Raw genomic sequence first — 23,676 nt, 5'->3', positions numbered from 1 at the left:
CCTCGCAATAACAATGTGATATAGGTCAAACAGGCACTATATTATCATCACCATTGTCATCATCATCACCTAGAGCTAAGAGAACTAAAGCTCAGAGCAAGTTCATTGCTCAGCCCAGATCTACTCAAATGCAAGTCTCCTGGCCCACAAATACAGGGCCCGGTTCAATATATCACCCTGCCAAGGAAGAATCGTGTCAGAACATTGAAGCTGTCATCTCCCAGGCCAGCGGCTTGCCCTAAATATCCACTGTCACCCAGGGCCGCCGTCCCTCTGGGCTAAAGGAGGTCAGAATCCACAGCACGTTGTGGTGCTGAGCTGCTCTGGGCCTGGAAGACTGGTGAGTTGCTGCTGTTTCTTCTCTTCCAGCCTGCCCTGGAGGACCGGAGACCCCGTGCAACAACCGGGGTGTCTGCCTCGATCACTACTCGGCCACCGGAAAGTGTCAATGCAACAACGGCTTCAACGGGACGGCGTGCGAGCTCTGCTGGCCGGGGAGATTCGGGCCTGATTGTCAGCGTATGTGGTGCCACGTCCCCATGTCGTCACCTGTGGTCTAGCTGCCTTCACCCATGTCATCCATCTAACCTGGAAGCATCTTCTTGCCTTTTCTCCTGGCCACCCACCTCCCATCTGCCTGCCCTGAGCACCTTTTTCCTCCTTGCATGTGTTCCCAGTTTCCATCCCCCGAGGAAGCCTCGCCTCTATAGCAGTGACAGGTCCCCAGCAGGCACCGAGGGAAGCTGTGGCTGAACAACATTCGGTCATTCAGTCACTCAGCCAACACGTGTTCATTGAGTCCTTACTAATAGTGCTAGGTAACATTTATCAAGTGCCTACTATGTGCTGGGCACATGTTTTACCGTTGACTCTTCATAACAACCCTTTGAGGTAGACACCATTATTGTCCCCAATCAGCAGATGAAATACACCACGTCACAAAGAGGTTAAGTGATTTGCTCAAGAGCAGGAATTGTTCTAAGGTTTAGGAATATGTGGTTTAGGAGAGAGGGGGACAAAATCCCAGCTTTCAAAAAGCTTATGGAAACAAAAATTTTTTTAAATAGTTATAAAGGTTATAAAGACAAAGAAGCAGGTGACAGGATCAAGAATGGAAGGGGACTGTCTCAGAAGACATCTCACACCGGGCACATCTGAGTAGAGACCTAACAGACGTGAGGAGGCCAGCATGCAGCTACCAAGAGCAGGCCAGGCAAACTTTCCACAGTGCTGGAAAGGTGCCATGACTCCACTGTCCAGCGTCATAGCCACTAGCCATAGGTGGCTGTCAAGCACTCAAAAATGTGTGACTGAAGAACCGAACTTTTAATTTTAATTAGTTTAAATTTAAATAGCCACACGTAGCTAGTGGCCACTGTACTGAACAGCACAGACCAGAGGACTGGCTTTCCTGGAGGAGAGATGAGCATGTGTAAAGGTCCTGGGGCAGGAGCAGGTCTGACATGCAGGGAACAGCAGGGAGGCAGGGCGGCTGAGCAGCGTGGGCAGAGAAGAGGAAGAGATGAAGGAAGTGAAATCAGAAGGTCAGCAGAGTCCAGATCACATAGGAACTTCTCGTCCAGAGAAAGGCCTTCAGCATCTATTCTAACTGTGACAGGAGGCCAGCGAAAGATTGTGAACAAAGGAGTGTCATGAACAGATTAAAAGGATCACTACAGCTGCCCTGTGGAGGGTACGCTGTAGGGGAGCAGGCACAGAGCAGGGCCCCTTTGGGGAAGATGATGCCACAACCTAGGCAAGAGCTAATGGTGCCTGGGGCTGGCGCGGTAGTGCTGGAGGGGGTGAGAAGCGGTGGAATTGGTACATATTTTAAAATTTTTAGTGTTAAATAGATTTCTCCATCAGGAAGCCCCAGATGAGATTCTGTCCCCCTACATTCTATTACACTGGCCGTAGTGCCCTCTACTGTGATTGTAACGTTCATCACGTTTATAATTACACATTCAACAGTTGGTTACTCTCAGACTGTAAGCACCAAGAGAACAGGAACCTTCTCTTGTAACTTCATAGCATAGCAGTGCCCAGCCTAGGATAACCACTGAGTAAGTTATTAATAATTTTTGAATGTTTGAATGAATGAATGAGGATGGCATAAGCACAGGGCCTCCCACACAGAAAACGCAGCCAGCGGGCGGTCAGCGGGCTGGCTGTTGGGTTTCGATCTCTGATCGCTGGTTACTGATCACATTGTAATTTGTTTTACAGCCTGTGGCTGCTCGGACCACGGACAGTGTGACGATGGCATCACAGGCTCCGGGCAGTGCCTCTGTGAAACGGGGTGGACAGGCCGCTTCTGTGACACCCAGGCAGGTCTGTCATGGGAGTGGCTAGCCACTGGTGGCACCGGGTGGCAGCGGACCCTCCCGAGAGCGTCCAAGTGGGGTTGGGGGTCTGAGTGACGTTTGAAAAGAATGACAAAGCAGGTGTTCTCATTTCCACATGGAAAAGATGATTTGGATCTGTGGCCCTGGGTGTCAGGAGACTGGCGACTTAAAAGAAAACTAGATGAAAAGATTTAACTCAAACCCATGAAACCAGCATGTCCTCTTGTGCAGTTAGAGAAGGACCCACCTCAAGCACAGAATCCCAGGCTCAGGCAAGGACAGCACATTTTCATGGTGGCTCTCGGGCCCAGCTGGGTGCTGACACAGAGGCTGAGTGGTTTCATAGACAACGGCAGTCTCTGGAGTCCCAGACCACGGACTGACCCCTGCTGCTTCTGGGTACCAGATGAGTGGCCTTAGATGAGCTACCCTCTCTGAGCCTTGCCATGTCATCTGTAAAAAGAAGTGTGTAGTCTGTGGGGTGCTCAGAAACAGCGGCTGCTGGTATCGTTGTCATCATTGTCATCGTTGTCATGTCTTGATCCTTGCTAAGCAGCCGTTTCAGAGGTCTCCCCATACCCCAAGCCCTATGTTCTGGAAGGTCTGAGATGTGAAGGATAAATGTTCCAATGGGAATCACTGTCATTTCGTCCTCCCTGGGCTCAGAGGGCAAGATGAGGCTCTTCCCATGGGCTTCAGCAAGCTGAAGTTTCAGGAATCCCCACAGTATGGCTAATTCAGTTTGTCCTACTCCCCCTCCGCCCCCAAACACCCCGTGGTTTCACGCCACCCATGCACACTGCAGCCCCTCCCATCGCCAAAGCGCAGACTTCTCCCTAGCTCGGTGGTGCCCTCAGAAAGCTGTGGAATCTCCCCTCCAACTTCACCATCTGCATCTGGAACCCCATGTCCTCAGGGCCAGAGAGCTAATTTGCCAAGTTCATCCCTGCTAGCAAGTTTTGAGGTATCAGGTTTTAATTGGTTGCCCCTAATGGTAACATATTTGCATTTTAACCTGGATAATGTCACAGAGATAAGGTCTTAATATAAAGGAGTAACCTTAGACCCTCAGAATCTCCAGGCTGGGTGGGGACTTAGCAAATCAGCCTGTCCTCCTGCTATACAAGGCTCTTAGGAACACAGTGGCAGGCCAGGGACAACATCTTGGGGAGTCTCCTTGGGTGTCCCCACTGTTGACACCAGGGGTGCAGGATGAACGGTGGCCCCTTTCCTTGCAGTTCTGCCCCCCGTGTGCACACCTCCTTGCTCTGCTCATGCCACCTGTAAGGAGAACAACACGTGTGAGTGTAACCTGAACTATGAAGGTGACGGAATCACGTGCACAGGTGAGTCCCTTCGTGCACATGTGAAGTAGCAGCATGGTGCGGGAGAGGAGCAGGACTTGGGCTTGGTGCCTGGGCTCCGCCGTGGCTCTTCTACTTCCTGCCTGGGCTACGTCAGCAATACCTACCCACTCTGTGACTCAGTTCCCCTGGTGGGTTTGCTCATGCTTGACCGGCCCATCTCCCAGGTCATGGGGTTAAAATTGCTTTGCAAACTGAAATGCACTTTATTTTATGGTGTTTTCTAACTCTACAAGTAATCCACTCTTCAAAAAATACAGAAAATACACTACACTATTTTTTTAAAAAGTTAAATCTACACATGCTCTCACCACTCAGTGAGAACCACTATGAACATTGCAATGTCTGCCTACAGCAGTTAGGATATAGGTTGATCCATCCAGAGACCCTAATGAACAGTGGCATAAACAAGGCGGATGTTTCTTTCTGTCTCAGATAACAGTTTGGAGGGAGGCACCCAGGCCTAACACAGAGTTTCATTCTGAAAGGTCATCTGGGGGCCCAGGCTCCTTCTATCTTGTGGCTCTGTGTTGCTCACATGCCTGGCCTGAGATGGCCACTACCGTAGGCATATCCCAAGCAGCAGGATGGAAGAGGGAGAGAAATGAGGCAAACCCCCTTCCCTTTAAGAAAATAACCTAGAAGCTGCTAAAAACCAGGTCTGCTCCCATCCCGTTGGCAGGAACCTCATCCTCAGTCACACCTAGCTGCAAGGGAGTATGTAGTCTTTTGTTGGATACCCATGAGCACAGCTAGAAATCTATTACCATAGAAAATGGAGAGAATAGGTATTAGGGGAAAGTGAGCAGTCTCAGCCGTGTGTACTTTCTAATGTTTTTCATGAATAAATAACTCACATAGAAATATATACTTTACACAAATTAGATCTTGCTACACCTGCTGCTACAAGGCATTCCGGAAGTGGTCAGGACTAGACAATGGCAGCAAAGACCCAGGTTCTTTCTATCCTGCCATCCCTAGGGTGAGGCTTTTTGTCCTCATATTTATTCTCCCAGGATCTTGAGTGGTTGCCACAACTCTATGCATAAATGCAGGCAGGAGAACTTGGACGGCTTTCCAGCTACTCCTGAGGCTAGAACTAATCTATGGTTGGGTTGAAATCTAGGGGATCGTAAAAACAAGGGCCGTCAGAGGCAGTCACAACACAGTGGGGAGAGCATGGTCTTTGGACCCCAACCAACCTGGGTTTACATCTCAGCCCTGCCACCTTCTGTCTGTCTTACCTCTGTACCTTTGTCAGGTCAGTCAAGCCCTCTGAGTCTCAATTTGTTCACCTGTACAACAGAGGTGACAATGTCTATCTCACAAGGTGCTCAATAATTGCACTAACTCTACACATATACCCATGCTCACACACACACAAACTCTGTCCTAACATTAAAAACCCAAACTCATTCTGAAAACTACTACCAAAGTGGGACCCAGAGGTATGTGACAAAGGGGCCAGAAGTGGACAGATGTGATCAGGCCTGGTCTATGAGGGTATCACAAAGGTATTAGTGTGGCAAAGGCCAGCATGGAGGGCACAGGACATGGAGAGAGAAGACACTGACACACAGGGGCCCATTTATTGATGTTGGGGTGACCCATGCCACTGACCCGAAGCCCCAGTTACACAGATGGCGACAAGCTGAGCCCTCTCTCCTGGCTCTTGCAGTTGTGGATTTCTGCAAACAGAACAACGGGGGCTGTGCGAAGGCTGCCAGGTGCTCACAGAAGGGCACGAAAGTGTCCTGCAGCTGCCAGAAGGGCTACAGAGGGGACGGCCGCAGCTGCACAGAGATAGACCCCTGCGCGGATGGCCTCAATGGGGGGTGTCACGAGCATGCCACCTGCAAGATGACAGGCCCGGTGAGTCACTCCCCCCGGGGGAAATTTGGGAGCAGCCCCCTTTGGCTCTCTCAGCCTCGCCTCTCCACCTCCTGGGCTCTGCTTACCATTCAGCCTCTTCCTAAGCTTTCTTCCCACCGCAGTCTGTTTCAAGTTCAAAGTCAGTGGGCTAAAGACAAGGTGGTATCCTAGGCAGAAAGAGGACATTAGTGAAAAAATTGGCACAATCCACATAAAGTCTACAGTTTAGTTAAGAGTAATATACCAACATTAACTTCTTGGTTCTGGCAAATGTGCTATGGTTATGTTAGATGTTAACATTAGGGGACACTGGGCAGAGCATAGAGGGGAACGCCCTATGTTATCTTTGCAACTTTTCTATAAATCTAAAAATTACTTAAGATAAAAGGTTTAATAAAACAAAAAAAACTTGGTAAGAAAAGTGCAAGTTTGGGCCCTCACTCACATCTTTTCAGAATGGGGTCCTTGACCCCCCGTTTGTCTGGCAGGGAAAGAAGATGGCGCGGGAGAATGTCTGTTCATGGTTACAGACGTGGTCTCAGAGTCAGACCGCCTTTGAGTCTGAGCTCCTGGACTGACAAGCTGTATGGCCTGGGGCTAGCTACTTCCTCTCTCTCAGCCTCAGTTTCCTCATTTGTAAAGCGGGCTTCATAATAATGCAGACATCATAGGGTCACTGTGCAGATTAAATGAAATCATTCATCGATTCAACCAGTGGTCATCTGGCACCCGCTATGCACTACTGCAAGTCCCAGGGGTACGACAATAAAAAGACGGACAGGGTCCCTGCCTTCCTGGAGCTTATTTACAAGGAGAGGGAGGGGACGATGCATAAGGCAGAAAGAGATGCACAGAGTCCTTTCAGAGAGCACGAAGAGCTATGAATGAAGAACGTAAATCAGACCGATATGATAGAAGAGTCTGGAAAAGCTATTTTACGTAGGGTGGTCAGGGCGGGTCTCTGAGGAAGTGACTTTTGAACTGGGATGTAAAGGGTGACATTTCGTCACGAGCCCGTGTAAAAGCAGGATGTAGCAGTTACTTCACCCCCACCAGACAGGAGAGCACATTCTCTCGGTCCTTCTGAACGCCCCCATGCTGGACGGTGGTCCCCAGGGCACTCGGGATTCTGGGAGCCCTGGAAAAGGGGCTTTTTCCTCCTGTCCCACTCTCACCCGCAGGGCAAGCACAAATGTGAGTGTAAAAGTCACTATGTGGGTGACGGGATGGACTGTGAGCCGGAGCAGCTGCCCATCGACCGGTGCTTACAGGACAACGGGCAGTGCCACGCGGATGCCAACTGCGCTGACCTCCACTTCCAGGGTCAGTGTGACCAGGGGCTTCTGGCCCACGGCACCCTGCTCTGCAGGCTTGGGGAAGGGGGAGAAGGAAAACAAAACAAAATCAAACAGCACTGCCCGGGTCTGGGGGAGGCAGCGGGCCTCCATAGCAGAGGGACAGAAGCTCAGAACTGGACCTTGAGCCGTTAGAACCAGGAGGGAGCTCAAAGGTTGTCTGTGATCAATTTTCCTAATACTTGCTTTTCCCAAGTTGCTTAGTAACGCTCGCAGCCCTTGACTGGAATTGAATCTAAGCACAGTTTAGGGCATTAAATGACAAAGAAAGGCCTGCCACCTGCAGAAGCAATTTCTTAGCAGTGGTTTTGGTAGTAACACACTGATTGGTATATACCCCATTTACTTCCAAGGATGGTTTGAATGTCTTGTAATAAAGCGGCAGGTGTAAGAAAACTAAGAATCATAACACACAAAGGAAAAAGCGGCATAGAAGTGCAGACTCCCAGGGCTCAAGCGATCATCCTGCCGTAGCCTCCCAAGTAGCTGGCACTACGGGCAGGCACCACCATGCTCAGCTCATTTTTTTTTAAATTTTTTTAGAGATAGGTCTCGCTGTGTTGCTCAGGCTGGTCTCAAACTCCTGCATTCAAGCGATTCTCCCGCCTTGGCCTCCCAAAGTGCTGGGATCACAGAGATGAACCACTGCGCCTGACCCATGATTTAATGTCAAGTTTAAAACAGATTTCTGAAACTATACCTGCAGTATGTTACCATATTTATAATATATACAGCATATAAATGAGTAGGAAAAAAGACTGAAATGTGAAATTATGTCAAAATTAAAAGTTACGAAAAGCTAAAGTAAAAATTTTGGAAGGAAATACACCAAAAGGTTAGCCATGGAGTAATGATTATTTCCGGGGAGTAGGATTAAAGGTGATTTTTGTTTCTTTCTTTTTTTACTTTTCTGTATTGCACTGATTTCTACCATGAACATATGCTATTTTTATCATTAGAAAAGAAGTAAATATTTTAAATGATGTGATTCAACATAACTTAAAGGGGAAGTGGCTTCCAAATACACCCTGGGGTGCAGCGGGCCTTCCACTCTGCAAGTCCTTCGAAGTCATTCCCTGGGAACAACGCCGCCCAGGTGGGCTCTCATGGGCAGTTCCTTTCCTCCCCTGTCTAGATACCACCGTTGGGGTGTTCCATCTACGCTCCCCACTGGGCCAGTACAAGCTGACCTTTGACAAAGCCAGAGAGGCCTGTGCCAATGAAGCTGCGACCATGGCAACATACAACCAGCTCTCCTATGCCCAGAAGGTGGGTTTCCAGTCAGCAGGGGAGGAAGTTCAGCCTCTTCTTAAGATGGGGGAGACTTGGGCTGTCGCCTTCTTGGAGGGGAGCGCAGGAAGCTCCCGGAGCAATAACAATCATCACATCTATTTGTCGGGCTTCTACTATGTGTCAGGCACTGTGCAGGGTGCTTCCTTGACATTATTGTCCATCCTTGTAACATCCCTGCAGGTAGGTGTCACAATTCCCATTTTACAGATAGGGAAACCGAGGCTCAGAATGGTTAAGTAAAGTGCCCAAAGTCACCCAGCCAAGAGGTGGCAGAGCCAGTGTTCAAATGTAGCCCTGACTCCAAAAGTCTATTCTCAATCATGATGTTCAACTACCAAGGCAGAGGCAGAGACTTGAGGTGCACACCTCACAGCTGGAAACCAAGAAGAGATCGATAACCACAAGCCTAGGTAGGCTCTCCCTGAGCCCACAAAGCAGCCGAGTTTCTCTGGAATAACCCAAGCTGTCTGTGGCCGGAGGGGCTGTGAAGGGAATGAATGGGAACTGCACAAGCTCTCAGCCACAGCAGGAAGGAATGGAGCTCTCTGCGCAGGGCTGCTCCCTTAACCTCTAAACCCAGAAGCCCTGCCTGCCCACTTGGAAAAGCCAGTATCTTGGAGTCCCAAGCTGGTGATTTCTCACTGGGAACAGAGGAGATGAATACCTACAAGGTATGATTTTAAGGCCCTTCCTCCAAGCTCCATCACTCCCAAATCTCTCTATTTTTCTTTATACCTGTTATTTCTTTACCAAGGAACAAAACTTTTGATGCCAGCACCCAGCACCTTGGAGGGTCTGAATCTCTGCTCTCCTGCTTGCTGGTTGTGTGGCCTTGATCAAGCCACTGAAATCCCTGTCCTACCTGGCATGTTTGTGTAAGGACTAAATGTGATATGCCACATCGTAGGAACTCAATTTTTGAGATTATTAAGAGATCTGGAGTAGACTGTCTAGGTTTGAATCCCAGCTCTGTTACTTGCTAGCTGTGTGACTTTGAGCAAGTTACTTAACTTCTCTTTGCCTCAATTTCCTCAATTATATGATAAGTGTTAAAAAAAAAAAAGTCCCTACCTCATAGGGTTGATTGAGGGTTAAAGGTGTTGACACATGAAAAGCTCTTGCCAGAGAACCTGGCCCAGAATAAGCTCTCAATAAGTGCTACAATGATGATAGTGGTGATGGTGATGGTGATGGCAATGATGATGATGTAATGATGATGAAGGTGATGACAACGATGATGGTGAATTAGAATTCCATCATTAATTATGGTTCTATCAACCCATTAATCGGAAGAATTTGCACCTGGGGTAAATAGCTGACAGCCAATCATGTCTCGAGAGCAGAGAGAAGAGAAATGAGTGTGAAGGACTCAGGCACCCACAAGAAAGAGAGGGCACCACTTTCATTCATTCAGTGGCTCAGTCAACAAAAATTTAATGACCACCTACTGTGTGCCAGGTGCAGGGGTACCATAGGAAAGATGAGACTGACTTCATGGAGTTTATGGTTTGATGAGGAAACCAGACATAAACCAAATGATCCCACAACGAATATGAAATTGCTGCTCATCCGTGGCCACATCTGTGTCCCTGCAGGCCAAGTACCACCTCTGTTCAGCAGGCTGGCTGGACGGTGGGCGGGTCGCCTACCCCACTGCCTTCGCCTCCCAGAACTGTGGCTCGGGTGTTGTCGGGATAGTGGACTATGGACCCAGACCCAACAAGAGTGAAATGTGGGATGTCTTCTGCTATCGGATGAAAGGTGACTGCCTGGCTTACACTTCAGGTTTCAGGCCGTGCAGCTGCTGAGCTGTCCTCAACCTGGCCAGCCACTCACCAAGGCGGGGCAGGGCAGCCAGGCCCCTGCCTCACTGCGGGTGGGGCCCTGTGTGCTCTGCCCTTCAGATGTGAACTGCACCTGCAAGGTGGGCTACGTGGGAGACGGCGTCTCGTGCAGCGGGAACCTGCTGCAGGTCCTGATGTCCTTCCCCTCACTCACGGGCTTCCTGAAGGTATGTACCATGTCTGCTTGGTTTCGCCTCCGGCAGGCAGGGCTTGCTTCAAAGCAGGTATTGGAGAGCGAGTCCTTGAAAGTAGCCAAAGGCTCACAGTCATGGTTACGGGCACGGGCCCCGGATCACCTAGCCTAAATTTGAAGCTTGGGTTTGCCACCCACTTGTTGCATAACCTTAAACAAGTTATTTTCCTCTCTAAGCCTCAGTTTCCTCATCTGTAAAATAGAGATGAAGGTAGCACCAACCTAATGGAGTTATTGTGATAATTAGATAAATTAATACCTGTGAAGCATTTAGACCTGTGGCCAGTATATGGAAAATTCTATATTGATGTTAGTTGGTATTATCATCTCTGCTTGCATCTAGAGCAGTTTAGGAGTCTGATCTGCGGGGATGAGACACACTTTTGCCTTCATGAGCAGGGTGGGCACAGTTAGTTACGTCTGCCCGGTGATCACCCACTGAGCCAAAGCAGCAGGGAGCCTGTTTGCGTTTTGCACTGCACTCGTGTCGATACCCTACAAGTCACGTCCCGTGAAGGGAAAGCCGCATTTGGAGGAGGATTTGGCATGGACTGATCAAAGAACACAGGGCACTGTCCTGAGCCCTTTGCAAGGACATTTCATTCAAGCCACAGAACATAAGCTCCACAAGGGAAAGGATTTCCTCTGCCTTGACCACCATTGTCTCCCAGGCATATCAGATAGTAACTGGTACCTTCTGGCTGCCCCATAAACACTTGTTAGAAGGAACGAATCCTCATGCAACCTTATGAGGTCACTTCCAATATTTCCATTTTTTAGATGAAGAAACTGAAGGTTAGCAAGATCAAGGGTAAAGCCTAACACCCCCAGGCTGGGATCAAACCCAGCCTGCCTGGTGCCAGCCTCACTCTCATCCTTTATGATGGGAACAAGGGCAGCCAGTGACTGGCCACTGTCCCCAGCAGAACCCACAACCAGTGACCTCGTGAGGAGAGGGGACTGGGCATGAGCATAGGGTTTGCAGGATCCACACAGGAGCTAGACCAAGGACCCGAAAATGGTGAGCTTTGCCCAGACACCAAAGGTATCTGTCTCACTGGTCTAAAACTCAGAGATACCATAAATACACTAACAATAAACACCCACACCAACATTTCTGCTGCATGGGAGCTTGGCTTGTGACAGCATTTCAAGCAAAGACAGTGTCAGAACAAAACCCTTCAGCAAATCACTCCCCTTCTCTGGGCCTTGGTAGCACTGCCTGCGCAATGACATAGTGAAACTGGGTGAGGTGGCTTCTTGAAATTCGTTCAATGAATATTGATTGAGCACTTACTATGTGCTCAAGATACATCAATGAACTAAATAGGCAAACAAAATAAACAAGAAACAGAACAAACAAGTAAATGGTATTGAATGCTAGAAGGTGATAGATAGATCCTATGGAAAAAGCAAACATGGTACAGGGGTGGGGGCACCCCAAGCTCCCTGTTCTGAGTGGAGGGATGGGGGCAGCATCAGGGAGAAGGGGACGTGTGAGCAAAGCGTAAACAGAGGAGAGGCAGTGGGCCGTGCAGATTTGGGGGAAGAACCTTCCAGGCAGAAGGAACACCGGGCAAAGAATGGATGGCAAGGGCATGGCGGACAAGTCTGAGGAACAGCAAGGAAGCCCAGATGGCTAGAACAGGGCGGGCGAGAGGGGACAGCAGGGCACAGGCTCAGAGGAGCAACAGCAGCCAAATGTTTTCGACCTCAAGGGCCATTCGGGACACTTTCTTCCTCTGAGTGAAGCAGGGGCCTTGCGGGGTTTTGAGAAGAGGAAACTCAAGATTTGACACATGTTTCAGAGGACCGTTCAGGCTGCCATGCTGGGGATGGTCTGGGATGCGGCTGTGTCTTAGACCAGAGGATTCACTGAGGGAAGGAAAAGTCCTCCTAGAACTCTCCCAAGGGGTAGTCAGAAGACACAGCACGGGAGCAGCAGCCTGACTGGGGCTGACGACAGGAATGGCCCTGGGCGGGTGATGCCCCGCAAGCCTCCCCAGCTGCCCCGGTCCTCGCGCGCCAAGGCTGGCCTGTCTGATGACTTCCTTGTCTCCCCAGGACGTGCTGGCCTATTCCAACAGCTCAGCCAGAGGCCGGGCGTTTCTGGAGCACCTGACTGACCTGTCCATCCGGGGCACCCTCTTTGCGCCACAGAACAGTGGTCTGGGGGGAAATGAGGTGAGTCGGGTCCCTGGTGCTGCACTTTAGATTATTAGCATCTGTTATCATTCACCACGACAGTGCTGTGTCTGTTGCAAACTACCCCAAAACTCAGTGGCCACACATTAATTTAGCTCGCACTCCTGCGGATCAGCTGTCACTCTTTCTTCTGGCCATGCTGGGGTCTGAGACCAGCTGTGAGAGGCTCTGGCTGGCCCAGCGATGGCTCTGCTCCACAGGGCTGTCACCTCCAGCAGGCTACCCTGGGCATGTTCTCGGGGTACCGGCAGGGAGCAAGAGTGGCCAGAGAAAGCCCTGTCATCCCCCCAGGTGCTCCTCAAGCCTCTGTTTGGTCACATTTACTAACATGCCCCTGGCCCAGCAGGTCACGTGGCTGAGCCCAAAGTCAAGGTGGGAGGCACTCAGAGTTCCATGGCAAAGGGCGAGGATACGGGGTGGAGGGTGAGAACCGGGGCCACTGATGCAGTCGGTCTATCACGCAGTCACGGCACACGTGACGTGAGGAATTGGTGGTATGTATTCAGTCCACCCACGGAAGGCTGGCCTGCAGGCTCTGACAGCCCCACCAACCACCCCAGGGCCGAGAGGAGCAATCTTACTGCCCACCTGTTCCCCATTCGAGACCCTCTCTTCCCAGGACACCATTGGGAAGCTCTGCTTTAGACAATAAAGATGACTTTCAATCCCACATCCTAGCTAGAGGTGAGCCGCTGGCAGAGCCCAGACAGCCAAAAACCTGAGAAAAACGTGACATTTCCTGATCTCACCTGGATGCAGGAAAGCCAAGGCCATGAGAAGTGATCTCTGGCATACTTATTGTTCTCTGTCATACTTATCATTAAAAAGACGAAATATTTTCCTTTGCATGCACCATTAAGAAAAAAGGAAAAAGACAAATATTGTTTGGCTTTTAAAGACCGTTGTTGTGTTTCTCCTTTCCTCTCAGACCCTGTCTGGGCGGGACATCGAGCACCACCTCTCCAATGTCAGCATGTTTTTCTACAACGACCTTGTCAACGGTACCACCCTGCGAACTAGACTGGGAAGCCAGCTTGTCATCACCTCCAGCCAGGACCCGCTCCATCTGGTATGAAAAGTCTGGGATTTCTGGGAGAACTGGAGGTAATGCATGCAAAGGGATACAGTAGGTGCTTAATAGATGGCAACTATTATAATGTGAAAATAAACTCTAAACCTGCAGCAGGGGGTGGTATTAACTGCATGCCATAGAATAGCACACTGACAATTAGGCAGCTCCTACCCCTTGGGAGACAGGCCAGCCTCCGCAGCTGGTGAGGAGGAATGATAAGTGACACCATTTTAGCCGTCTGATTCCCCACCTTTGTTTCTGCCCACTGGTCAGTCTATCCCAGGCATTACAGTGAGCTTTGAAGTCGAATGACCCTGGTAGGAATCCCAGTTCTGCCACTTGTTAGCTGTAAGAACTTAGGCAAGTTATCCAACTTTCCTGTGCCTCAATTTCCTTTCTGAAAAGTGGGGATGATGGTGATGATCATGGTTATTATTTTGATGATGATGATGTAGGGGAGGAAAAACTTCCTTCTACCCTCTTAGGGTTTGTGGCTGGGCCTGAGAATTAAACTGACATAAGACAGATTAATAGGAGAAAAGCACACACATTGTATTTAATCTTTTATGGACACAAAGGAGTCCTCTTATGGAAAATGAAGACTCAAAGAAGCAGTTAGGACCAAGAATTTATATACTATATACTTTTAAATGAAAAAAATGATAAATTTGTGGAGAAGTGACAATGCAAAGGGGTTTAGGCTAAGGGCAATAAATTGTGGGACAATGACTAGGGAATAGATGAGGGAAACTAAGGGAAAATAAGGATTATTTTGGTAGATTTATTTGTACAGATCTATTTTGGCATCAACTCCCAGTCTGCAATGATAAGAATGTTCTTCTCTTCTGGAAGAGAAAAGGCATCTTTCTCATAGGAAATTTTATGACCTGCTTTTAGGTAGAAAGGAGGAGGTGAGAGACCCCTCCCCACGTCCGCTGTTTCTCAAGTGGCTTCAGCTCAAAATAATCAGTTACCAAAATGGCATATTTTGGGGTGGCGTGTTCTGAACCCCTTAAGTGATGATGGTCACGATTATGGTGATGATTATGGTGGTGATGATATTGATGATGATGGTTATGATTATGGTGGTGACAATGATGGTAGTGATGGTGGTTATGATTTGATGATGGTGGTGAATCTGATGATTATGGTGAAGATATTGATGATGATGGTGATGATGATGGTGATGATTATGGTGGTGATGATGGTGATGATGATATCGATAATGATTGTGATGATGATGGTGGTGATGATGATAATCATGGTGGTGATGATGGTGATATCGATAATGATTGTGATGATGATTATGGTGGTGATGATGATTATGGTGGTGATGATGACGATGATGATGACAGTGCTGGTAGTGGCGGTGGTCATGGTGATAACCATGATGTCTAAATCATAGCCTCAGTGATTCAAGGCTTGTGACATGCAGAAAATAGCACTGACATGAAACAAGTGCTAAATAAGCATTCTTTTTTAATTTGTACCCAATAAATAATTTTTATTGTTGAAGAGCAGTAGTTTAGACTAGTGCTTCTTGAACTTCAATGTGCATTGGAATCCCCTGGAGATTTGTTAAAATGCAGATTGTGATTCAGCAGGTGGGGTGTGGGGCTTCAGCTTCTGCCCACACGAGCCAGTGGATCACACTGGGAGCTGATCACTTAATCCCTTTTCTAACAGTGTGGTGTGATGTTCAGAGTGGTGGACTCAGAGTCCAGAGGCCTGGGCTTTGCCACCTGGCTAGCCTTGGGCAAGCTATTGTCCCTCTCACTGCTCATGTGTCAGACAAATGGGTTGGACAAATGACCCCTGAGGTTCCCTGCAGTCCTCAGGTCAGCTTGTTGGCACAAGGGCAACTAGCATGTTCTGGGCTGTCCAGACGGTGAGCAGAAGTCCAGTGCTGCCCATCAGTGAAGAAAGGCCTGAAGCCCAGGCTCTGGGAGCCGAATGAGTTCCCTCCGCAGAGCGCTGCCCACGTGGGGAAAAAAAGCCAGATAGCTGCAGATCTCTATCAGCTTCTTCTCATTTCCCTAGAAGGAGACCAGGTTTGTCGATGGAAGAGCCATTCTGCAGTGGGACATCTTTGCCTCCAATGGAATCATTCATGTCATTTCCAGGCCTTTAAAAGCACCCCCCACCCCAGTGGTGAGTATGCGGGGTTCCTGGGGAGGGGCCAGGAGGAAACCAGTGTCCACTACCCAAGAGGCAAACTGTGGCTGGGAGCCCCGTCCACCACCTCCCTCCTCTGGAGCCTGGAGGAAGCTCCCACTTCCAAGGCAGCTGGCTTTGGGTTGCCCAACTCCGGCTCATTCCTGCCCCCAGGCATTCAGAGCACAGTGCCTGTCACCATTAGGATCTGTTTACTGAAAGGGGCAAGGTGGGCCAATGGAGGGACCACTGGACGAGGGTGAGAAATCCTGAACTCTGCGTTGCCCCCCCCACACTTCATAGTATCTCTGGGCCCCAATTTTCTCATCTGCAAAATTGGGCTCACACTGCCTCCCTCTCTGGGTTTTGGGAAAGACTGTACGTTGGTAGATAAATGGAAAATACTTAGAATAGTCCCCGGCACAAAGTACATGCTATATAAAAGTTGGTGGTTGTTGTTTTAGTTAGTACTCTAACTTTTTCCCCAAATCAGGAGGGAGGGGTGAGCTGCTGGGTGCTGGAAAGTTCCATAAGCATTGTGGTTAAGCACATAAGCTCCAAAGCCAGACTAGGTTCAAAACCTACTTTTACCGTTAACTGGCTGTGTGATATTGGACAAATGTTCAACCTCTCTGTGCCTCAATTCCCACACATAAAAATGGGAACAATAATAATTGTCCCTATGTCTTTGGGTTATTATAACACTTACATGGGTTATTTCAGGAAACGGACCCTGGCAGTAGTAAGGGCCAGATCCATGTTCACATATCATTACATTCATCCCACTGGCTCCAAGATGTCTCAGGCCAGCAACAATGCGGTGAGCTCTAGCAGGTGTATCTCTTTTGGGAAATCACTAGTTTTAAGAAATGGCCTTCCCTCTGTATGTCCAGACTTCGACCCACCCTGGCCTGGTAATAGGGATGGTCGTTGTCATCTTCCTGGTCACCGGAGCCATTGCTTTTGCTGCTCGTTCTTACTTTCGGCTAAACCAGAGAACAATTGGCTTCCAGCATTTTGAGGTAAGAGAGAGAAAAATGGGACCATGATGATGGGGTGGGGGGGGGTCCCTCCAAAATCCAGCCCCTGATCCGGACCACTGCAGCTGACTGGCTGATTCAGGGACCTCGCCCAGGAATTGGCGCTTGGCACAGCAGCAGGGGCAGCCACCCCGCCCCATGCTTCCTGCCTCCCGAATGGGGTCTCTGCCCCTCGGAGGAGCAGCAGTGGCGGCTCCCAGCCTCTCCTATGACTGGGACGGGGCTTGGTGAAGAGGGTGAGGGGCTGCCAGTAGCATAGACCCCGAGCCTCTGTGCTGGGGATTTGGCCTAGGAGTCACATTCACCTTGGAGGATTCACTGCACAAGTGCCCACCATGATTTGGCTTGGGCTTCAAGACGTGTTCTGATGGCTGGGGGACAGGGTCGGGGACTTGCACAACTAGAGGCTTCACGCTGCAGCCAGTGGAACTCATTTCTCTATTTGAACAGGTGAGTCCACATCAAGGTCAGCGGCAAGCTCTTGGCTGACCAGGTAGTGACCTTGGGAACCGGGCTAGGCAGCAGCACAGCAGCTGAGCATCCTTCCCACGTACTTTGTCCTCTTCCCTGGCCCACCCTCTCCTGCTGCCCCCTCCTCAAAACACACTAGGAAAGGCTGTGCAGAGCCCCCCAAGCAGAAGTTTATGCCTTCTAACAGATACCTTGCATATCTATACTCTCCAGGTGCAAAGCTCAAAAACACCATTTTAGCAAAGGTGTACATGCTGTATGATTTATTTCATATTAAGTTCAAGGATAAGCAGCACCACTCCAGGGTGATAGGAATCAGAACAGTGGTTACCCTGGGTGGGAGGGGGTATTGGCAGACAAGGGCCACAAGAGCTCTCCCCTGAGTGGTAGAAACACCCTATGTGCTGGTTTTGGTGGTGGTCATACCTGGGTAGATGTGCATAAGCTGCCACTGAGCTGAACCTTAAGGTTGCTGCATTTTATTGTATGTAAATCATATTGCAACAAAGTACTGTTAAAAAGAAAAAGCTCCTAGCAGCACAGGGTGGCTCGCATCACCTGCCAACTTGGCTGAGACACTCCTGCTTTGGCTGTCAGCCCTCACGTTTGTCTTTCCGAACAGTCGGAAGAGGATATTGATGTTGCAGCTCTTGGCAAGCAGCAGCCTGAGAACATCTCGAACCCCATGTACGAGAGCACAACCTCAGCTCCCTCAGAACCTTCCTATGACCCCTTCGCGGTGAGTTTGCGATCTTATCTAGGAACGGGTTCAGCTGTGGTGCAGGGTAATGATGTCTTTCAGCAAATCTCCGAGGTGGGCTTCTCACCAAGAAAAGCTCACTTCTAGAACGTGTGTGTGTCAGGCAACAAGCCTAGAAGGCAGCTTTGCAAGACCGAAGCCAATGCGGTTGTCCAGAGTTCCTGGTTCCTTTTGGGTAGGCAGCAGAATCCTCAAGCAATTAGGGGTAGGGGTAGGGGAGAACCAGAGGTGGCCCAACCTCAATCTCAGGACCAGCTGAGAGGTAACAGTGAAAATCTGCCTTGGGCTGAAAGCTGCCACAAGCATTTATGAGGCAGTAGGTATAAAACAAGACATGAAGCCATAAAAAAAGTTTTCCTTTAGCTACTCTCTAAACTTATATTAACTGACATTGCTGTCCAAGACTTTTCTGCCTGTTGTCAGAGCTGCTGCTTGTTTTTGTAGCTACGTTTCTTTGATGATCCCTTTTATAGCAATAGGCGAATGTTCTGCGCTGGTCTCCCAGGAAGGGACCATTTATCTCCACAGTCAGTGATCCTTGGGCTTAGATGGGGCCTCCACTGACTCCAGCTCAGAGGGACCCATTGACAGGGTACCCCGTTCACACTGAATGTGGAAGGTACATACTGCCTGCAGTTTATTACTAGTTCTGGATTGAAAAATTAGGGATGAAACTTAATTTTTTCTTTTATATATCAGAAAAATTGACAGCTAGTATGATGAATGTCCTTGTTTACCTAGCAGACTGAGCTGACACCATAACTCAGGTCTAAGGAAACACTGGCATCCTGGCTTGTGTGTGTCTACAACCCTCATGTAATATCAACCAAAGGCAGATAACTGACGTAATTGTTTAGTGCATATATATATATGTTACTTCCCCTGCAAGACTATACTATAGTGATTGAATTTTTATATGTTGGCACTGAAACATTACAAAAATGTTTTTTGTACCGTGTTTAGGTATCATTGTTTGTGCAGTGCAATAGATATCATTGTTTTTCCTGAAGTAAACCAGAAGTAAATATCTTGTGGTTCTTTGTGCCTGTGGTAGCAGATTTAATATAGTTACAGTAGATTGAAAAATAACTAGATTGCAAATCACATGTTGTCTTTTACCCTAACCACGTAAAAGTGGTCCACATTTAAAGGGTAAATTGAGCTAAATTGCATTATTAGCTATTAGGAATTTATTCCTGTAAGCATTGTTGAGATCAGCTTCATTACAAAACAGGGGAAAAATGTACACATCCTCTTGAAAGCGCCCGTGCCTTGCCAAGCAGCTGTCCTCTTCTGAGTCTCTGTCACACCGTGCACAAGCGATTCACCTGAGGCAGGTGAGGGAGTAACCTAGAAGCAGGATTCAGCTAAACTTTCTGTTCAGGCCAGGTGGCAAAAATATTCTGGTAACAAGAATCGTAAGCCTGAGGTATGGTGACGTGGTACATTTGTGTGCCGTTTACACTGGGGTGGGGATGTCATACAGTATTTGTAGCCCGTGCAGACACCTTCAACACCACTAGTTTCACCCACGAAAAACCATTTCTAGCATCCATGACGCTACTTCCCAAAGCCTCATTGCTGGTCAGAGCTAAAGACAGCAGAAGACTTGGCGTGGCCGCCTCTGGAGTGTGGCTTCTGATTACACTCAGACGCGCAAGAGCCACCTCTGATTCGGGATGAATTTTCAACCCGAAAGGAATTTTTATAATATTCTACGCCACCTTTTATGGGGTGCTTATCCCTTGCTAACTGTCGTGTCTCATTTCACCCTCACACCTCCCTCTGCACTATATAGTGGTAGGACCCTTGGTAGAGGAGGAAACTGCAGAGTTGGGGTGACTTGTCCGGGGCCACCCAGCTTCAAGCAGCAGAGGCTGAATGGGGCCCCAGAGTGGGTGGCCCTACCCACCAGACCATCCCGCCCCCCGACACAAGGCAGCAGCATGTATGATGGATGCATGTGCCCACCACAGGGTGTTCACAGGGCACTCGGGGAGAATCGTGTCTTAGGCCTCACACCGGTGGCCACGAGAAATGTTGGACCTGGAAGGAGTCAACAGCAGGATGCCCTGTGCCCTCGCTGAGTGGCTCACAGCTGTCTGTTTTCCAGGACTGTGATGAGCAGCAGCTCGAGAGCAGTGACCCCTTGGGGGCACTGTGAGGGCCTGGACGTAGAAGTCAGCCGTCACCCACCACCGTCTGGGCCCGCAGAGCCTCCTCAAACAGGCCGTCCACTGGGAATGCTCAGCACCAGCTGCCTTTGGGGAATGTAAGGTCCTCTGAGATCTTAAAGTGTGAAGCGCTCCAAAGCCGTACCTCATCTCTTGGGTTAATCCGGGAGTTCTGTTGCTGTGGGTGAGGGAAGGGCCATGTTACTATGTCCACCCGGAGGGACTTCTCCCTCCTCCGACCCTCCCCTGTTCTTCCTTTGTACCTTCAGGTGGCAACTTGCCACACTCTGCCCTGCACCGTGGGTAACTGTGATCTTGACTTACTTCCCTATTAGACTGTAAGCTCCCGGGGGCAGGGCCTTGCCTCGTTCATCTTTGTATCTCAGCCCCTAGCCCAGTGCCTGGCACGTGAAACGTGCTCAATAAATGTTTATGGAACAGAAATAAAGTCAGTGGAACAGATCTAGTGTTTTGAAACTTCACCCAAACAGGAGAGGTTGAACTTTGAAGGCAAAATCTACTCAATTAGTCATCGTCAGCCTTATGAATTCTTTCTTAATTCACTTGTTCGCTTGTTTTGCGTTTACTTTAAGAAGACATCATAACCACAGGGAGATGCCCCTTCACACCCACTAGGATGGCTGTAATAAAAGGAGACAGACAATAACATGTATTAGAGAAGATATCAGGGAAACGGAACCCTCAGACATTGCCGGCGGGAATGTAAATCGGTGCAGCCACTGTAGGAAACAGGCAGGTCCTGTTAAACATACAGTTACCCTATAACCCAGAAATCCCACTTGTAGATATATACTTAAGAGAAATGAAAACATATCCACCCAAAAACGTTGGGTGGATGTTCAGAGGAGCGTTATTTATAATAGCCAAAAACGGAAACAATCCAAATGTCCATCAACTGATGAATGAATGACTAAACTGTGGTATTCCACACAGTATAATATTATTCAGCCCTAAAAATTTTGAAGTACTGATACATGCAATAATTTGGATGAAATTTGAAAACATGTTAAATATTTACACACCTATAATCCTAGCACTCTGGGAGGCAGAGTGGGGAGGATTGCTTGAGCTCAGGAGTTCGAGACCAGCCTGAACAACAGTAACACCCCTGTCTCTACCAAAAACAAAGGAAAAGAAAACCAGCCGGGTGTCATGGTGTACACCTGTAGTCCCAGCTACTTGGGAGGCTGAGGCAGGAGGATCACTTAGAGCCCAGGAGTTTGAGGTTGTAGTTGGCTACAACGACGCCACTGCACTCTACCCAGGGTGGCAGAGTGAGACTCTGTCTCAATGAAAAAAAAAAAAAAAACAAAACAAGGAAACTGAGCCCCCCCTCCTCACAACTTCCTACCCCTTCATAAAAAAAAATTAATTAAAAAGGTATGTTAAGTGAAAGAAGCTAGTTACAAAGGACCACATATTATATGATTCCATTTATATGCAATGTCAAATAGACAATGGAGACAGAAGTAGATTCATGATGCGGGGTGGAATGAGGAGTTACTGCTAATGGTCACGGAGTTTCTTTTGGGGAGATAAAAGTATTCTGGAATTTGATAGTACTGATGGTCATACCACCTTATGAATATACTAAAAAACACTAAATTGTACACTTTCAAACTGAATTTTATGGTATGTCGTTATTGTGTCTCAAAAAAATTGAAGAAGACATGATAAATAGAATTAATGCATCATCTTTCCAAATATTATAGGCAGGCTGGCTTTGGGGTCTTTTTAGTACAATTAACCCACCAAAGGAGGAAGAAGATACCCCTCCCCTTTGCACTCACAGCTAGAGTGATTTGACCAACACCCCTTCCTTCAGAAGACAAAGGGAAACCTCTGCCCAGGTTTCAAGCCAGGCAGAGTTAAAATTAACATTTGGGATGTTAGAGCCCAATAAAGAGTTTGAAAAGACTATGTTATCACATGCAGGCTTTCCCACAAAACCTGACCCTGCTGCTGCCTTCCCCCTCCCACTCCCCCATCCCCTGGAAGAAGCCAGCCCTGGGGTGAAACCACGGGGGGGGGGCATGGATGGTGCACGGGAAGACGCCAGGCCATGGATGCACTGGGGCCTGCTGACTCAAAACAAGCCTGAAGGCTAAAGGGACCTAGTGCCTCCCCTTTACTGGGAAAGCCCCTCCACTGAAACCTGGCACTGCGCCCCATCGCGGCCACTGGCCCCTGTGGTGTACTCTACTTTCCTGCCACATTGAAACTCACCTTCCCTAGAATCTAAAATGGTAGAGTGTCACAGTTGAAGATGGCCTGAGATCACCATGCTCCGTGAGCACAGGGTTTCAGAGAGGCCTTGCACACCCTACAGCACCCCTACAAGTAAAGCAGTTCCACTTTTATGTGACTTACATATAACTTTCTTCTTTAGGTTATTAGGGATCTGGGGGTGGGGAGCAGAGGCCCAGGAATGGCCAAAAAATGTTTGACAACCACTGATCCAACTATACTTTTACTGATGAGACACTGAGGCCCAGAGAAACCGTGCGCAGCCACAGGTGACACTACTGGACGGGATGTGGGTGGCGGAACTCAGCTTCCCTCTCCCTAAGCCCAGCGCTCTCCTTCCTCCCCACAGCCCCTGGCCCAAGGCCCACATCCCCGGCATACATGGATTTTGGCTCTAGATTTCATTAGGGTGTGAAATTTCATTTCATTTCTCCCCCTCTCCCAGTGGAAGATCTCTCGCAGTCTCACCATGTTTTTATCAGTTTTCAACAGCCCGAGTTCTGAAAATCTAAAATCTTATTCATTTTGCACTTTTTTTTTTTTTTTTTTTTTGATACAGAGTCTCACTCTGTTGCCTGGGGTAGAGTGCCATGCCATCAGCCTAGCTCATAGCAACCTCAAACTCCTGGGCTCAAGCAGTCCTCCTGCCTTAACCTCCCAAGTAGCTGGGACTACAGGCATGCGCCACCATGCCTGGCTAATTTTTTCTGTATATTTTTAGTTGTCCATATTTCTTTCTAGTTTTAGCAGAGACAGGGGTCTCGCTCTTGCTCAGGCTGGTCTCGAACTCCTGACCTCGAGCAATCCTCCCACCTCAGCCTCCCAGAGTGCTAGGATTACAGGCGTGAGCCACCACACCCAGCTGTTTTGCATCATTTTATTGAAACTCTGGATACAAAACTTTTGTCTGGACCGACAACTTCCTTAGCACCTTTATTCTACACTTGCGAGGGATCAAGCCCCCAACTAGAAACAGCTTGTTCCAATTCAAGTGTACAAATAAAATCCAAGTCTTTCAGATGTGCACAATTGTGGAAGGCAGAGTCCAGGCCAGTGCCCTGAACATGCACCCTATGGGACAGCAGATAGGTCGGGGCCCACTCAGAGGAGAATGCCAAAACATCCCAAGGGATTTAGCTTTAGGTTGCATCTTTATCCAAGGAAAATTACATCAGAACCAACCAAGCCACAGGTTTATAAAGAGAGGAACACTCACCAAAGCCTTTTATTCGTGTTGTCCAGACCCTGTTGTGTCCCTTTCTCAGT

General features: G+C 48.7%; 1 protein-coding gene and 1 long non-coding RNA gene across 2 annotated transcripts in view; one reads left to right on the top strand and one right to left on the bottom strand.

Moving 5' to 3' along the window:
• The window catches only part of STAB2 (stabilin 2), a 136,404-nt gene extending 115,800 nt beyond the window's left edge, over positions 1-20,604 (top strand). Inside the window, exons 56-69 of the mRNA XM_045553091.1 lie at positions 370-519; positions 2,227-2,331; positions 3,584-3,691; positions 5,388-5,581; positions 6,763-6,904; positions 8,072-8,205; positions 9,825-9,990; positions 10,134-10,240; positions 12,331-12,450; positions 13,400-13,540; positions 15,584-15,694; positions 16,591-16,719; positions 17,831-17,947; positions 20,082-20,604. Of these exons, the coding sequence (XP_045409047.1) occupies positions 370-519; positions 2,227-2,331; positions 3,584-3,691; positions 5,388-5,581; positions 6,763-6,904; positions 8,072-8,205; positions 9,825-9,990; positions 10,134-10,240; positions 12,331-12,450; positions 13,400-13,540; positions 15,584-15,694; positions 16,591-16,719; positions 17,831-17,947; positions 20,082-20,132 (1,775 nt within the window). The 3' untranslated portion in view covers positions 20,133-20,604. The remainder of the gene's footprint in view (positions 1-369; positions 520-2,226; positions 2,332-3,583; positions 3,692-5,387; positions 5,582-6,762; positions 6,905-8,071; positions 8,206-9,824; positions 9,991-10,133; positions 10,241-12,330; positions 12,451-13,399; positions 13,541-15,583; positions 15,695-16,590; positions 16,720-17,830; positions 17,948-20,081) is intronic.
• On the bottom strand, positions 3,303-5,750 carry LOC123639370. Its single transcript, XR_006735705.1, has 2 exons — positions 5,668-5,750; positions 3,303-3,626 (listed from the first exon to the last, which is right to left on the bottom strand). It is a non-coding gene; the product is annotated as an uncharacterized LOC123639370 (long non-coding RNA).
• Positions 20,605-23,676: the final 3,072 nt, after the last annotated feature.

The sequence above is a fragment of the Lemur catta genome, chromosome 6 (genome assembly GCF_020740605.2).
Source record: "Lemur catta isolate mLemCat1 chromosome 6, mLemCat1.pri, whole genome shotgun sequence".
NCBI lineage: Eukaryota > Metazoa > Chordata > Mammalia > Primates > Lemuridae > Lemur > Lemur catta.
Note: the sequence above shows the minus strand (reverse complement) of the source record. Positions and strands in the feature narration are given on the sequence as shown.